The sequence below is a fragment of the Mus musculus genome, chromosome 4 (assembly GCF_000001635.26).
Source record: "Mus musculus strain C57BL/6J chromosome 4, GRCm38.p6 C57BL/6J".
NCBI lineage: Eukaryota > Metazoa > Chordata > Mammalia > Rodentia > Muridae > Mus > Mus musculus.
Genome location: NC_000070.6, coordinates 119092126 through 119110110, shown reverse-complemented (window position 1 = coordinate 119110110; position 17985 = coordinate 119092126). Strand labels below are relative to the sequence as shown.

Here is a 17985-nt window from a genome sequence, read left to right as displayed (position 1 = left end):
TCAGAATATTCATCTTATCAGCTCAAAAAATAAATATCAAGCGGAGTGTGGTGGTACCCGGGCTTACAGCCTTCGCGAAGCAGAGACAGGCGGATCTCTGTGAGTCTGAGGCCAGCCTGGTCTACATATGAACTCTAGGGCAGACAGGGCTAGGGGATGATGTCTCCGAAACAAAAGCAAAATCCAAGGAATTTGAAAGACGGAGATTAACCTAGGTCTGAGAGAAAAGTTTTACGCGGAAAAACCAAAGTTCGGAGTTTAAGTGGCATCTGAGAGACTCCCGGGCCTCAGTTGGTTTTTGTTTTGTTTTGTTTTTTTGTCTTTATACTTAGTTACATTCTATCTCTATCACTGTGGCCCTGCAGAGACTGTCAGTACGACCATCCGGAGTCAACTGGAGCTTCCTTTCCTGAGTTCCACCAAAACACCCCCACTGCCCAGTAAAGGCAGCCAGGGATTTAACACATGCTCGCACTGTTCTTAACTTTAAACAGGTAAAGGGGGGGGGGCGTGAAAGTGCGCATCCTTGAGCCTTCCTACATACTAAGACGGGAAAATCCAATTTTATTTTAATTTAAAAGGGACTAGAACTAACTCTACACAAAGCAAAGGCGGGACAAGAAAGAAACAATGTCGCACATCCAGGAGGGGTTCCGTAAATCCGGCCCATACAGGGCAAGCCTGATCACAGGTGAAGAGAGATCTTATCCAGTCAGTAGCTTGCCCCGGGGAAAGGCCCCACATCCCTGGAGGACTGCGCATCGTGAGGTCCTCAGAGCTCGTCAGCCCCCGACCCTGGCCTGGAGGAAGTGCCTTCTCCTCCTGGCCACCCCCATGGCCCGGGTTCCGGGCGCGGCGCGGGCTCCGGGCGGGTCCCGCCTCCTCCGCTCCTAGCCGGGGCCCGGCCGGGGGCTCGGCTCTTTTAGCCAATGGGCGCCGCGCTCCGGCCCCCTCCCCCGCGCGGGAGGAGCCGCCGAGGTCGTGCGCGACGTGCGGCGCCTGGGCCCCTGATCCGCGGCCCCCGCCCCGACCGCGTGAAGCGCGCGGCGGCTGCGTGAGGAAGCGGGGACTCGGACAGGCGCCCCGGCCCGCGCTCGGCAGCACATCCCTACCCGGGACTCCCAGCCCCGTTACTCACCTTGCTGCTGGGATCCATGGCCGCGCTGCGCTCGAAGCTCTAGCTGTGCCGGCTGCGAGACGGAGAACGGACGCGCTGTAACTATGCGTCTCCCGCCAGACCTCCACGCCCTGACGCACTTAAGACCCCGTAGCTCAGATCGTCACTCTACAAGCAAGCCTCTGCTCTTGGGGGAGAGCGCGCGGAGCTGCCTTTTTATAGGACCGCCGCCATTGGTTCTGGGGTGTAGGTGGGCCCGAAGGGGGCGGGGCCTGGGGAGCACGTCCGGGGCGGGACTCTGAGAGGCGTGGTTCTGTGGGGAGGTGGGGAGGGACGGAGGGCTACTGACCACAGTCTGGCTCTGGATGCTAGAACCTGCAGTCCCAGGGTGTGCGGGGCACCCGTTGGGGGCGCTCGCTGTGTGGCTCTGAGCTGGTTTGCACACCTCTCTGAGTCTCAATGGCCACTAGCAAAATGGTAGCGCTTGGTGCGGGGCTGTAAGCCAGCGCTAGGACTCTGGCTTCCTCACTAGGCTGCCGGATAACTTTGGTAGACTAGTCATAATAATAGTACAACCTCCTGGGTTATTAGGAAGATTAAACGAGTTAGTATTTGGATGGTGTTTACAACCGCGTGTGTTATGTGTAAAGTGGCATTAAGTTCATTAGAGAGACCACGGGAGGTCTGGCTCCGAAGCTGAATTCTCTCTCCTTGCTCCGTGTTCCTGTGCCCAAGGCCAAGCTCCTCTTTTGCTCCTAGACACCATGCCCACCACTTCTCTAAGCTGTAAAACCACCACCTCCCTCCATTTCTGACTTTATGGTGACACCTAAGTGTGAAGACCAGAGAGGCTGGGTGTCTAAATGGTTAAGGACATAGAACACCTTGGCATTGAACCAGCTCACCTATAAACCGCCTCTAGCTGGTCCTGGGCAAGCTCCCAGCCAATGAGCAGCGGGTTTCTCCTGGATAAAATGAGATTTGTTATCAAACCCTGGGCTATGAGAATTACAGGTGAGCTCCTGGAGTGGTGAGTAGGACAGTCAATAGCCTCTGTGGTCCCTCCAGTCCATGTCCCATCTAGGTTCACCTGAAGGGGGGATCTGGGAGAAATGACTTTCTGTTAGAGACAGGAAGCTGAGCTGTGTGCCAGGTGCTGGCCTAGGAGGGCACCCTAATTGAGCATGGACCCCTGAAAAGTAAAGCATGTGGAACTGGTGAGTCTGGGGTTCCCCTTCTCCTCTCTCCTGATCACCACTTTGCCCCCCCCCCCCCGAGTTTCTTCTGCTGACTGCAAGACCTGCCTCCTCTGCTCTTGCTTTCTCCAACCCTGGACCTGTTTCTTTCCTTCAATACATATGATGCAGGGCTGGAACAAGGCCCAAGCCTGGTCTCCCAGGCCCTTTCTTAGGGTACCAGTTCACAAATTCAGTCGCCCCCATTATAGAACTGCATGCCTATATCTCAGCCAACAAGTCACCAATCAGCCATCTTTTTTCTCCTCTATGACGGACGGTCCCGTGCTAGTCAGTGTCCCTAGGACAGAAGCATGAGAGTCTGTTGCTAGCTTCAGGGAGTCCCCAAGCTGGAGGGACAGGGAGAGGGGCAGTGTAAACCATATCAAGGATGAATACAGGGTAAGTCTCCAGAGAGAAGTGTGTGTGTGTGTGTGTGTGTGTGTGTATGTGTGGCTCTTTGGGAAGAGGGAGGTGATGCAGAGCAGGGTTTGGAAGGTAGTTCAATAGGTGGCTAGATTATGAAGGCCATTCTTGACAGAAGATTAGATACAAAGGTGGCAGACAGAATGATTCAAAAAGATGGAGAATCTTTAGATAGCCTCTGAACCACAAGCTTCAGATGCTGGAGTCCCAGCTCTGCCGTTTACTTGCCAAACATCTGCACGCATCTCTTCTCAGCTTCAAAACCCACATCCATCTCTAAAATGGGTCTAATAGTCTCCTCCTGATTTGAATAAGGGTTTCTCAAAGTAATTACACTAATACTTCTGGTTGTGCTTTGTTTTGTTGAGACAGGGTTTCACTATAGAGCCCTGGCTGCCCTGGAACTCATTATGTAGACCAGGATGGCTTCAGATTCACAGAGATCCACTCTCCTACCAAATGCTGGGATTAAAGGCTTGTGCTACCAGATTCTGCACTAATTGTTGGTGTCAGCATTTCAGCCCAGTCCCATGGTACCATGGCACCATGGCACCATGGAAAAAGCAGAGTAGCCAGGGAAATAGTGTTACTTTCCCCCAGTTTCCCTATACCTGCCCAGACACAGATCCCATTGTCTGCTTGGAATTCCACTTCTCTGTCCTCTCTCTGTAAATGTTTTATAGCCCCTGGAGGCAACTGTTTAGAGGCAAATTTACCAGGAGCTATGGACACTAGATCAGAGGTTAGATTCTTAGGTGGACTGTTATCTTGGAGACTGAGTCCTTGGAAACAGAATTTAACCCTGTAGAGAACACCAAAGAAAGCCCACGAGATACAAAGCCTTAGGATAGTGTGCCGCTGAGAGAGGGATGTGGACAGAAGCCCGAAGAATTGGCTTCTTGTAGTTATTGGCTCCTAGAAACTGGGGAGCAGGGAGGGGGGACGCCGGATGGGGGGGGGCAGGGGGAGAGGTTGAAGAGGTAGTTATAAAGACCCTGGATGCCATCCATCTAAGTAGAGGCCAGAGCTTTCATTACTGGATGAGCAATGGGGCGCCATAGAAGGTTTCAGAGAAAAAGAACCTGGTGACAACTCAGCATACCCAAACCCGCCCCTACCTAAGGCTTCTAAAGGGGAAGGGGTAGGGGTTTCACAGCGACCACCCAGACCTGGTGAGACTTGCTAGTCTGTTCCTACACTGGCAGCTTTGTTCCCTGGAGGTGACTTCAGCCCTTAAAGGAACCAGCTCTTCCTGGGTTGTGTTCAAGCTGCGCCAGCCCCTACCAGTCTGGAAGAAAAAGTGCTCGCAGGACTTAACGGGGAGGGGCCAGGTGCACAGGATGACTCCGGCGAGTGCCTGCCTGATGCGTGTCAGACGGCACGCCTGTGGACCCAGGGCCTTAGAAATGGGCGGTGCTTTGCGGGCGGGTCCTAGCCGCTACGCGGAGTAAGAGTGAGTAAGACAGCCCGGAAAAGGCTCTGTTGCCTTTAAAGGCAAGTGTTCCTGGTAGGGCTTGAAAAGGCTTTGCTGAATCAGTGGCAGCTGATGTAAGGGGCGCAGGCAGGGGCTGAGAGGGGGAGCCCTTAATCCGAAGGCTGTTTTGCAACTCAAATCCTCCCGAGGAAAGAAAATACGTTATCTGGACTCAAGGAGGGCATGCTGAGCCAGGCAGGACAGTTCTCTGTGTTTTTGTATTTCATTCTGATTTGCACACCTGCTCCAACCACCTGCTCCCAGCTCATCCGTGTCCCTTTCTGATCATTTTGGGTACCTCTGCAAGCGCCACCACCACCAATGATCTGGGGGGATGCTGAAAGAAGTATCCCTCTTCCACTGTGTCCTGAGCGCCACGATTGGCTAACTGCCCCCAAGGACAATGTTCTGGGTGTCCCACAGGTGCTCACAATCACCGTGCTTAAATCTATACTCGTCATTGCATCCCTAGTCTCCCAAGTGTCCCAAAGGTGGTACTTCCAAACTGTTGGACTCCTCGCCCTCATTATCCAATGTCCAGCCAACCCGTGGCTTCTGCCCTTCCAAAGGACTATGGGCCTCCCTCACCTGCTCTTCACTCCCATTTCTTAGGTACCTTCCCACCTGACATGACCTTTTGTCTCTCAGTACCACCCCCTGCTTTGAGCATTTTTCCATGGCATATGACAGCATGGCTAAACCTCTCAGGCATCACACGAAGGGTCATATGCAAAAGTGTGTTTTTGCAGGCACATAACATGCAAAACCTTCCTGAGCGCATAAGTCTGGAGGACAGCTCTGTCTGGAAGGGAGGGGCTCCGTTGGGGGGGGGGGGTGCTGGGTAATCAGGGTGAGGCAGCTGGAGAACCAATGAGCGGCTCTCCTGCTTCTCTCTTTGCCCCAAGCTGATGTGACTCAGCAGCTCACAACAACTAATCCCATCTTTATTGAAAATTTTGATGCTTTGTCTTTCTTTTTCTTCCTATTTTTTTATTTATAATTTCTCAAAAATATGGCATTAAGGACTGGAATTGAACCTCAGCGTTGGAGGGTTTGCTTAGCCTGGATTTGATTTCCCAGCACTAGACAGAGAAGTTGCATTAAGATTATTATTTATTTTTACAACTGGGTTCCGGGGCACCTTCACCCACCCCTGCCGTGAACTTTACTTGGGATAGGAGGACCTGTCTTGCCACACCCAACTCCTGACCCTGTTGCTGTTTCTTCATGAGGCTAATGATTCCCCAGATGTGTTTTGTTTGAGAAAATAGAGAGCTGTGGATGTTTCTAATTTCTGCATTTGTCTAATGCATATTGGACTTCTGTTTGTTCTTAAAGTCTTTATGTGGTTCTAGGGAAATGTCCCTTGCCTGTGTCTTCCAGTACCTCAAGCCACCAAAACCAATAGCTGCTACACACTGGGTCTCCTAACACATTTCCCCCCACTTTTGTTTTATTTTGGATGTTTTTCATTTGTTAGTTTTTCGGACAGAGTCGCATTATGCCAAACTCAATCCTCCTTCTTAGCCCCCAAGTGAACAACTACCTCCTGCTTTTTCTAAGTGTGTTAAATGAGACAGTACTATAATCCAATTAATTTAATTAACTCAGGAATCCTATGAGATGAATGTTTTTCTCTACATTCTCTAAAGAAGAAAAGAAAGGCTCTACAAAGCAAAGAAATTTGCCCAAATCATATAGGTGGTAAATATTAATTTAGTAGATTTTGAAAACATGGGGCCAGTGAGATGCTCACTGCATGAAAGGGCTTGCAGTGCACGTGACTATGACTCAAGTTCAAACCCTAGAACCTACATAGAAAGACAGAGGCTGCATCTCTAACCCCAGGATACCCAAATTGAATGGGAGGTAGAAACAGGAGCTCCTGTTGGCAAGACAATGGTAGAAACAAGAGAGATCCTGCCTCAAAAACAAGGTGGATGATAGAGGGAGAGAGACTAACAACATTCATGATGGAGAGAGAGATCGAGCCACAGAAACACACACATACACAGACCCACAGAAGCACACACACAGAGACCCACAGAAACACAGAGAGGTGTAAAATGAATAAAATTTAAAAACAAGGTAGAAGCAGAGAACAGACTGCAGAAAAGTTGCCCTTTGACCTCTGTGTGCCATTACTCCCACACTCCCACACTCCCACACAAATCTTTAAATAAAGACTGGACCAGCAACACTTGTCTAGGCCCCTGACCCAGTACCAGCTAGGCAACTGCCTAGCCTGGTTCTAATCAATTAGATTACAGTTATTTGAGCCTTATCTTCCTCAGAGATAAATATCTCTCCGGGGCAAGTCCTTTGTCATTCCCAGCTTCCCTTGGTTCAGCAAGTTAGTTGGCACCGGAAATAAACTATAAATGCTTAATGAGTGACAGAACCAAGGCGTAAGTGCAGAAGGAGGTGACAAGGTGTAAAGGACAGGACTCAGAGAGAGACCTGCTTCATGGTGTGCCTTGGGTGTGTGACCTGACCTGAATGCATCCTGGGAATATCTCCACCTAAAGAACTGATTGTGACTATGGAGTGAGAAAGTAACCATTGGGTGATCATCGCCATACAAGTACTTGGATAGTGGTAGCCGTTACAGCCGGGTTTTTACATCCTCAGAGCCCTGTTTACTCCAGGGTTGCAGGCTTCTTCTGTCTCTTGCAAATCTGCATGTTGCTATTTTTCTAGGGACCTGGAGAGAGGATTGGATGTGGGCCCAAGACCTCTGTTCCTCAAACCTCAGGAAAGACCGAGTGCTAGGAACCTGAAGTCTAGCCTTAGCATCTCCAGAGGTGTTATCCTAGGGCCAGTCTTTCCTGTGGACTTTTCTCTCTTTAAAATGGGCCTTGAATACTCTACAAGTTGTTGGTTGGGCTCTGAGGTGGGTTCTATACTTTGTCCTGGGCCTAGCACACAGTAGGCCTTTCATAAAGATTGGGTGTGGGGAACAATAAAGAGGAAGAGACCCTGAGAAGCTCAGGGCCCAAGGGAAGGCAGCCAGCCAGCCTTGGCTGGCTTGCTCTGAGAACTGGCTTCTACAGAGGTGTAAACTGGGCATGCGTTTCGCACTGATATAACCAGCAAGACACCTTCCCAGGAAGCTGTCCCTCCTCCTGTCCCCATCCTCCTCCACAGGGAATATAAGGCAGGCGGAGGGAACTGTTGCTTGGATGTTACTATGGTGCTGCTGGTGGAGGCTATGGTGAGGGACGAATTTAGTAGCAAATTGAAACTTGAGCATCTTCTTCACTTTTATAATCCACCATGCAGTCAAAAGAAAGCCATCATAGCTCACCCCTAGCAGGTTACCTGTGTCCGTCTTTCCTGGCTGTCCTTGAGGCCCCCACCTGGCTGTCTCCTGGCAGTCACAGGCACGTTCATCAGGAAGAGCTGGGTGACTCACCCTGGTGCTGGAGCTGACTCATACTTTAATGGAGTGAAATCCTAGCCTTATAGAAGGTTGAAATGAGTGTCACAGATCCAGGACAGGCTAGTGCCTTAGACAGGGAGAGTACTGTGGCTGGGGACTCACGAGGAAGGAGATTTACGGTCAGTCCGGGCCCTATGACAAGTTTGCTAGTTGACTTCAGCTGCTCATTCTTCTTCAGATTCTTCAACTTTATAATGAAAGTATTTCAACAGGGAACCTGTACCAGCCACAAACAAAACAGAGCCCCTCTCTGTGTGGGGACCTGGTGGAGAAAGGTCAATTTAAATTATCTGTGGGACCTATGGGTAGTAAAACTAAGGGTGTTTTTTTTTTTTTTCTTGTTTTCTTCTTTTGAATTTTTTTGTTTTGTTTTTTGTTTTTCTATCATGAAGAAGTAGCCATTGGGTAATTTTTTTCCTCTCAGGAAAATGAAAATAAACACACACACACACACTATACACACACACACACACACACACACACACATATATATATATATATATACATATATATATATATATATATAAATATGGTACATTAATGCTGGTATTTGTGAAGGCCGTGTAATCACTGGCCAGGGGTAGTAGTCTTAGTTTTAGTAAGCTGGGGTCACTTAAAGCTCTGTCTCCCTGGAGCTAACAAGGGTGAGGATTCACATGTGGAAGCTGCTCTGGAAAGGGCTGCAATTATTCTGAAAACTAGATGTAGGAACAGCAGCGTGCCTCAGCCACTCCACAGGAGAGGAAGCACCTCCAGACTCAGTGGTTTTAAACAGCAAGGATGTATGGCTTTGGGACCCACTGAGTCATTGCACAGGTGGCATTTCACATGACATCAGCTGAGGTCACTCACACAGCTGTGTCTGTAGACACAAGGTTGGGCCCATCTTTCCATGTGCTATTTATTGTATCCCCCTCTGCCTGTTGCAAGACAGCATGGCTTCCCTTCAGCCTGGCAGCTGGGTTCTAAGAGGACAAGCCCCGATGTCACGAGCTTATTGACCAGTTATATCAATGTAGATCATTCTGGGTTTTGATTTCTGTGTCATTTAACCATGAGCATGTCTCTGCAAGTAGAAAATTTCCCAAAACAATATGTTTTTGGTTTGGGTTTGGTTTGGGTTTTTTTTGAGACAATGTCTTGTATTGCCTAGACTGACCTTAATCTCTGTGTAGCCAGGGATGGCCCTGGACTCCTGACCCTCTGGCTCCTAGCTCCCAAGTGCTAGGATTATAGCTCCATTGCATCAGACCTGACACAGTTTCCTTTCCATTAATTTATTAATTAATTTATTTATTTACTTTACATCTTGATCACAGCCCCTCCCTTCCCCCTCACACAATCTCTCCTTCTATCTTCTCTCTCCTGAGAGAATGGGGCCCCCTAACTGGAATACTTTAGGTAGTTTTCATTTTGAGGCAATTATAAATATAAAATAAAAGTTATAAATAACTTAATTATCTTATTATAAATTTTTGTGGGAGAGGAATTACAAAGTGAAAAGGTATTCTGTGACTTTTAAGATTTTGACATATTGTGCTTCAAGAATGATACATTTTTCTGCCAGGCAGTGGTAGCACATGGCTTTAATTCCAGCACTTGGGAGGTAGAGGCAGGCAGATCTCTGTGAGTTCAAGGCCAGCTTGATCTACACAGTGAGCTTCAGGACAGCCAAGACAGAGAAACCCTGTCTTAAAATACAATATATATATACATTTTCAACATGTGGTGTCTTGGACCTGTAATCCTGTTACTGAAGAGCCTGAGGCAAGAGGGTTATGGAAAGTTTTATGTCTTGTTTTTCTGCCTGCTGAAATATGAGTTCCCTGCTTTCTTTCAGATCTGAATTGCTGCGTGCGAATTCTAGAGTGAGGACACCCAGAGCTCACCGCTTTGGTTTGCTTCTACCTGCACGTCATATTTTATTGTTGTTTGTCAGTGTGCCGTAAGCTAGGGTTATCCAGGAAGAAGACCCTAAATTAAGAAAATGACTCTATAAAGATGGGCCCATAGGCAAGTCTGTCAGTTTTTTGTTTGTTTGTTTTTGTTTTTTTGAGACAGGATCTCTCTTTGTAGCCCTGAACTTGCTTTGTTGACCAGGTTGGCCTTGAACCTCCAGAGATTTGCCTGCTTCTGCCTCCAGAGTGCTGAATTTAAAGCCTTGTACCACCATGACCTTCCAGCATTTTCATGATTAATGATAGATGTGGGAAGGCCCAGCCCATGGTGGGTGATGCCAACCCTGGGCAGGTGGTCCTGGGATATATAAGGAAGCTGAGCACAAGCCATGGGGACTAGGGGGAGCAAGCCAGTGAACGGTGTTCTTCCATGGTTTCTGCTTCAGTTCTTGCCTTCACACTGCTACTTTGAGTTCCTGCCCTGACTTTCCCCAGTGATGGAGTATGATCTGAGAGTTGTAAGAAGACATGAACCCTTTTCTTCCCAAGTTGCTTTTGGTGGTGGTCGTTGGCCCTGCATAGCTGGGTCCTGGAGCCCTGAGGGGTGATAAGGGGAGGTTCGGTCTGTGGCTATGTTCTATAATGCTGAGTTCTGCACCCGAAGGTCTAAGCCTATGAGTGAATCCTTGGGTTTACCAGCGTTTGTTATGCAAATCTTGCTCCTTGATTGAAAACTATTAGTTAAATAAAATTGGCTACAGCCAATTACTGAAGGGATTAGTGGTGCATGAGTTTTGAGTAACCTGGTTGGGGGTGGAGAAGAGAGAGAAGGAAGCCACCATGTGTGGGAGATGGAACATGAGCACATGGCCAGGAGAAACAGCAAGTATCTGGGGTACACAGCTGGGAAGGTAGCCAGGACAGCAGTTAGACAAATAGGTTAGTGGTTACCCCCCAATAATTGTCAAAGCCGAAAAGTAACCATAGACTGAGTCTCATTTATTTGTAAGCTAGTCGGGCATAAGTTTAAATTCTTTTTGCTACAGAAACATACAGAAAGATCTGGGATGGGGTAGGATATGAGCATTGATGGAGTTACATGACCACCAGCAGCAACCCAAAAACTCGATGCCTTTATTGTGTATGTCAGAATGGAGGAGGCAGGTTCCTTGTATATAGCTAAACAAGGAGATGGATTGGATAGGCTGCAATCATCCTAGAGGAGAAAGCTGAGGTCCATAATTTTTATACACACTGGTCAATTGTTTATAAACATTCATACTGGAGCAGGGGAAGGCTTTGCCACCCTCTGAGCTCCATCTAGGGAAGGCTATCCTGCTCTCATGGATCTGAAGCCCTGGGGTCCTTGGCATGGATGTGCACAAGTCAACAACACACATTCACTCAGAACTCCATCTGTTCCCATACATGGTGTTTTATCAGGGCAACAGAAACCTAAGACACCCTCCTTTGGCAATCTTCATGGATACTAAGTATCCTTTGTGGGGTTCTTTTAGTCTTTGCCAGATGGATCCATATGGTGTCTTGTTATTTTTGACAGAAGACTCAAAGTGGCTCTGAGGTAGATGCAGGCTGGTGATGGAGCTCTGTGGGAGACGGCTTGCCTATCCCCAGCATTGGAAACAAACAAGGCTACTTCGTTTTTGTTTTTGTTTTCTTTGAGACAGCAAGACTCTAAGCATGGTGACACACAGGGACAGCGTAGGAAATCAGTGCTGCCTGCCAAGCTTCTGGCAGTGGGTCTAAGGTCACTCACTGTCTTCGATGTGTCAGCTACTGGGGCAAGCCCACTGATTTCCTGTCCCATGTTTGTGGGCTTTGCAGTAGGAACAGGGTTTGTGGCCTTACCTGCCACACCTCTCTCGTGGTGATTGCTCCCTCTGACCCAGTCTGAGGACCTGGGCCTGGCTGGGCCTGGCTGGGCAATGCTAATGAGGGTGGAACAAGAGGTGTACAATGTGGAGCCCTGGGGTTAGTCTTTGTCCTCCGAAACTCAGGGACTCTGCTGAAGATGTGGCTGGACAGCAGATGCTCCTTGCGTGAGAGGAACCCTGACAGCTCAGAAACAAAGCAACAGACACCTCCTGCACTGGGGGCGGGAGCTGCCTTCCTGGATGCAAGCAGAGCTCCTGAGCTCTGCCTGCTCCTTCCTGACTGTGGAACAGACCATGGGATTAAGGCCAGCTCCATGCCACTTGAGTCAAGACTGATGACCTGGGTACAGTACCTAGGACCCAACATAGTGGAGGGAACCAAATCCTGAATGTTGACATCTAAAAGCTACATGTTTGTCATGGGCACGTACATGTACGAGTACATACACACACACACACACACACACACACACACACAGTCAAAAGAGAGAGATGGTAGATTTAAAAAAAACACACACCAAGCTGGACAATACCTTTAAGCCAGTACTCAGGAGGCAGAGGCGTCGCCACGTGTCTCTGAATTCAAGGCCAGCCTCGTCTACATAGTAAGTTCTAGGATAGCCAGGGCTACACAGAGAAACCCTGTCTTAAAAAACAATAAAAATTCACCCAAACCATGTGACCATGCATATTTTCATCTAGAATAGAAGGGACTAGAGTCTCGAGGGCTAAGATATACTACTTGCTCTATGCTTGACACTTGTGACCCCACAGGCACTCTCAAAGGCTAGGACTATCTTGTCCACTTTACAGATGAGCAAAGTGTGACCCAGAAAAGAGAACTGGCTTTGCCTGAACTCCCCTGGGAATGAGCAGCAGAGGTGGCAGTGAACTCAGACTTATCAGGAAAACTCATCTGGCCTTGTGTAGACGGTTGATAAAGGGAGGAAGAGAGAAAGCAGAGAAACTGGTGATGCTCGCCTGTAATCCAGCACTCAGAGAAACGCAGAAGTCCAAGGTCATCCTCAACTACACAGAGTTCAACACCCATACAGCTGCTTGACACTATTGCAAACCACAGACAAAAGGGGGGGGGGGGGGACCTGGGCTGGCCAGATGGCTTAGCCGGTAAGAGCACTGACTGCTCTTCTGAAGGTCCTGAGTTCAAATCCCAGCAACCACATGGTGGCTCACAACCATCTGTAATGGAATCTGATGCCCTTTTCTGGTGTGTGTCTGAAGACAGCTACAGTGTACTTATGTATAATAATAAAGAAATCTTTAAAAAGAAAAGAAAAGATGTAGGGAGGGGCTCTGCAACCTCTCAGAATTCAAGAGCACCTCTGACACTGATATTTGGAAGCGTGCTGTCACCCACTAGGTGATGAAGTGAAGCTATCGATGCTATTCTCAGTGGGCATGGCATGATGGCTGGATTGGGGACCCACTCTGAAGACCCGGCAAGTCTCTGACAAGCTGCCCTGAGATGGCCCTGCATTCCAAAGAGGGAGGAAAGGCCTCACTGGACACTGGCGAGTATTTGCTGATGGAGATCCCACCCTGTGCTGGTGACCTTTACTACATGATATCCCACCTACCCTTCCGGCCTTGCAGTATGGAGAGTACACTGTTATGACTCTTGTTCCTTGGAGAAAGTCCAGGAGGGCACCGGTAAGGTTAGATAAATGTCCAGTGTCACCTAACCGACTTGGGACCCCCTACTTTCTAAACCATTGTCCAAGAACGAGGCAGTTATAGTGAGACCTTCAGCATGTACCTCACCTGAACTCAGTAGCTCATCTCTCAGCCCTGGCAGGCACCAGGACCTTTCTCACCTTACTAATGGAGAAACTGAGGCAGGTGGTCGGGTTGGGGGGGGGGAGCAGGGGAGAGGCAGGTGCCTTTCCTCAACTCAACAAGCTCAATTTGGAATGCCGGCTAGGGAGCTGAAGGAAATATTTGAGTGTTTCTGGATCCCTGCCTGCCTGAGAAGCAGTGACCTCAGCCAAGCCTGGCTGGCCTCACTTCCAGGGAATCAAGGTGGGGCAGGATGGGTAGGGAGTGAGGTCAGAGGGGAAGCAGGCATGGAAGAGGAGGAGGCAAGTCCCTGGGGATGATGGGAAGAGCGAGGAAGGGATCCTGGATAGGCCAGGAATTGGAGGTCAGCCCAAAGTAAGTTAGCAAGGGTTTAAGCAGGGGCCATGTGGGAGTGTGCAGCCCCAGGATCAGAGGTTCTTAAGTGAAAACGTTGAGTTTGGACTAATGGTCTCCGTGCACCTCGGTGTTCCCATCCTTAAAAGAACAGAAGCCCAGTGGGCACCTGGATCGTGGCCTGAGTTAGATCCTGGCTCTTCTATCTGCTATGTGACCTGAGTCTACCCCAGTGGGTAGATCTCAGCATCCTTATCTGAAAATTTAAACGTCCAGTATCAGAGGAGTGCTGTGAGGGTGAGGGGGTCTGGCAACTCTTTACCCAGTAAGTCATTACTGCCTCTTCTCGTTCATCACGCTTATCACTGTCTCACCACTTTGTCCTTGTTGTCATCATGCATCTGAAGGGGTCCCAGGCAGGCTTACACCAAGCACCTTGCACTGGTGTTATTAAATAATTACAGGCAAAGTGGCAGGTGCTCTATGATCAGAGTAATGGAAAACAAAAAAACAAAAAACAAAAACAAAAGAAGAGCCCCTGATTGTGTTCTGTGGAACGAGGGGCTGTTTCATTGAGGCAGTGAGGGCCAAGGCAGCACCTAGCCACTGGGGCTAGGTCTCAAGTCAGTGAGCTGAGCTGAACTATCGACATAGTAGCATTACTTGGGCCACTTTCAAACAATCCCAGTCCCCGGTCGGTCCAAGCCATCGATATTCTGAGCCAGCAGTTCTCAGGTGAGACCCAGGAACTGTCACTGTGGAAAGCCTGTGACCACTAGGATGAGGACTGTGTTTCCTTTCTTTCAGTTGTTTCTGGATCCTACCCAGGCCTCTCTTTGGCCATGTGAATATGGTACAAATAGGTAGTAGGTTTCTCCCTGCCCACTCCAGGGAGTTCAGTCACGTCCTTTCAGCTCCTCTGAGCTTGAAATTCTTTGTCACCTAGAGTATGACTAAGAACAAGTCGACTGAGACAGGAAACTCACCCATGGGTCAAACATTTGCTTCAGGGTCCACGGGTCCAGCCTCAAGTCCTTGAGGCTTCCTGGTCCCCCTTACCCCCACTCTCTTCTGTCCTGGCTTAAACTTCCCAGTGGGACTCCCACACCCTGGCCCAGCCTAAGTCCTGGTGCTCAGGATGAGGGCAAACTGTACAGCCCACCACCTTCTATCCCCAGCCCACCCAGTAGACAATTGTCTTGAGTTAGGTCTGAATAGCTCCTGCCTAGGATGAGGTCAAAGAACATTTCCTCACCGGGCAGCAGGAGCAACAAACACAAGGAAATGACAAGGATTCCGGAGATTTCAGAGCACAGAGCTCAGGTACAGGATGGACCCCCTGCAGAGAGCTGAGGCTGACACTCAGGGCAGCTTCCTCACCCCCCTCCTGGAGCCAGCTCCGCAGCTTCAGGCTTCCTCTGTTCTTTTCTCTCATCAGGATCCCTTGTGCACGCCAACCCCCAACTCCATTTCTGCCTTCAGTCACCTGGTGCCAGGAATCGACATTTCTCCCTTCCTCCATCGGACACATAGTGACATATAGGGACTTAGAGCCAGACACGAATACAGCTAGCGGAACAATACACCCTCATCTGGAAAAAAACAGCGTAACCAAACGACTGTAATGCAACATCGTTATTGCCACCGCGGTGTTGTGTATGCTGGCTTATAAAACCAGGGTGTGACTGATAGAAGGATGACCAGAGAATGGGTAGAAACCGAAGGAGAGACAAAGAGGGCAAGGGACAGAGGTGTGAGCTGGTGTTTACAATGGATGGGACTCAGGTGAAGTTCAAGGGTGCAGAGGGAGAGGAGGCGGGAGAGGAGGCTGGTGAAGGGCCTTGCGTGCCATACTGAGGAACTGTCGATGGGTAGGCACTGGAGAGTCTGAGGGGGTGGGGGTCAGGGTCAGCTTTGTGGTTTAGAACAGTCGTGTGGAAGTTGGGCAAAAAAACTGAACCAGTGAGACATAGCAGCAGTGTGAGGCGGGTCTCCGAGGAGGGAGCAGTTACTGGAGAGAGTGGCTGGACAAGCTGGCCCCACTGAGGGCAACTGGGTGTCTGGCGGAGGCTGGGGCAGTCAGGAGCTCCTGGACTTTGGGTTTGAAGATGCTCAGAAGTAGATGCAGCTCTGTCTGAGGACCATCCACAGCAGCCCACATCTGGAGACCAGAGCAGAGGGCAGCCCTGGAGAAGAGCTTCCACAACCCTGAAGGGTGTCGGCTGGGTCACTGGAATGTGACTCTCAGGTACAGGGCAGAGGAGACGTGACCTCTTCTTTTTTATGGCTACTTGCAGAAAAATGAGTCATCCACACCTGAGGCATCCGGGCCCATTTTCTCGACGTGTGGCCTCCCTCATGAGACTCCCCTCAGGCAGCTCATTTGGATTCCAGTTACCATCTGCTCCAGACCTGGAGCTGACATCTGTCTTGCTTTGGGCTCCAAGCTCACGTGAGAATGAACTCTGTCTTGGTTTTACTGGCCTGCGTGACTTCAGGAACATACCCACCTTGCTAGCCCCCTCAGGATGCAATCCCAGGATGAGGAACAAGGAAGACAGCAGAGCTTGCTCCCTGCAGCCCCCTGCTCAAGTAGTTATCCAGGTGATAAACCTGTCTTGTGAGCATACCATGCCTGGCCAGGGATTGACTCCTATAGGTTGACTCCAATTCCATCCTTGTGCTAGAAGAATTCTGAAGTTAATGGAGACAATCATTCAACCCAGCACACATGCTATAGAGCTATATAACCAGCACAGCTGCCGTGTGTCCTCTGACCTCCACCAGCAAGAGCATGTGTGTGCGAGAGCATATATACACATGTGCTTGCATGCGCCTATCGTGTGCGCACGGTGCGTGTACACACACACACACACACACACACACACACACACACACACACTCGCGCACTGGAGGGAGACGCCTATTTGCAACACCAGATTTGGAGGGAAAGGTGCTACCCATGGATCACCTGCCCCACTCCTGCCTCTGAAGCTGAGACAGGGATAGTAGATAAGTCTGAAACGTGTAAGTGCTTAGCACAAAGACTCTTGGATTCAGTTTTGTTTTGTTTTATTTTTTGTTTTGTGGTAGGGTCTCACTATGTGGCTCTGCTTGTCCTGGAACTCACTATGTAGATAAGGAAGGCTGGCCTCAAACTCCCCACCAAAACCCTTGGATTATTTTTTTATATATATATTTTAAAAAAATATTTTTAGCTTTCATGTACATTGATGTTTTGCCGGCATGTATGTGTGTGGGGTGTCAGTCATATCTTGGAGTTATAGACAGTTGTGAGCTGCCTTGTGAGTGTTGGGATTGGAATCTGGGTCCTCTGGAGGAACAGTCAGTTCTTTTATCCTCTGAGCTATTTTTCCAGCCCTTTTGGATTATTAAAGTCAGAGAACTGAAGATCTGCAGAACCTAGGCCTTTAAAACCTTCATGTAAACGAGGAAAATACCTAATAAAAAAAAAAACCTTCAACATAGGACCTAACTAAAAATATAGCACCTAAAGTACTGTTACCGCTGCTGCTAGGCTGGGCATACTTGTAGTTGGTCAGGCTATTTTGTGGATTCTTCTTTTTCCTACCCTTTATCCTCCCACTTCGTTTTTTCATTTAACACTATCTAGGAGAAAAAGGATAGAGGAGAGAGAGAGAGATCCCCGAGTCTAATTACTTTCCTTTTGTTTCTTCTTTGAGCACAACACCAACAAACTTCAGCCAATCGCCTTAAATGAACACCTGCACCCACCTTACCTAGTGGGATTCTAGCATTTATATAACCTCTGAAAAGTCCCTAGAATTTCAAACGTCACACAATCACGGAAACGTCCCTCTGCTAGAGCACAAGGCAAATCATGGTCAGCTGCTGCAGACTGTCTGAAGCAGCCCCATATCTCACCCCATGGGATTAAAACAAAAACCTGTTCTCAGAATATTTCTGTGTTTTTAAAGAAACCAAAATTCCAGAATTGTCACTATACAGAGTGGCACAGACCTCTAATCACTCAGGAGGTGGAGGCAAGCAGATCTTGGAGTTTGAAGCCAGTCTGGCTGGTCTACACAGTGAGTTCCAGGGCAGCCAGGACTCCATAGTGAGATCCTTCCTTGAAACAACAAACGTGAGAGCCTAGATATTAGCTAGAGAAGGTTGTCAAGAAGATTTCATTGTCCCTTCAGATGGATGTGACATTTCCCCTCACGCTTCAGGGTCCAAGATGGCTGCATTCAATTGTTTGGGTTTTATACTCTGTGATCTAGAGAAGGTTTCTCACACAGACGGACAGACTGTGTGAAAATGGAGTCTCTTGAAACCATACAGCTTATATTACCATGAGGGAAG

The 17985-nt window shown here is 48.9% G+C and overlaps 1 protein-coding gene and 1 long non-coding RNA gene across 2 annotated transcripts in view; one reads left to right on the top strand and one right to left on the bottom strand.

Moving 5' to 3' along the window:
• The window catches only part of Slc2a1 (solute carrier family 2 (facilitated glucose transporter), member 1), a 28586-nt gene extending 27220 nt beyond the window's left edge, over positions 1-1366 (bottom strand). The window contains exon 1 of the mRNA NM_011400.3: positions 1139-1366. Coding sequence (NP_035530.2) covers positions 1139-1156 — 18 coding nt within the window. The 5' untranslated portion in view covers positions 1157-1366. The remainder of the gene's footprint in view (positions 1-1138) is intronic.
• Gm52706 lies at positions 1362-10367 on the top strand. Its single transcript, XR_003955269.1, has 2 exons — positions 1362-2334; positions 9535-10367. It is a non-coding gene; the product is annotated as a predicted gene, 52706 (long non-coding RNA).
• Positions 10368-17985: the final 7618 nt, after the last annotated feature.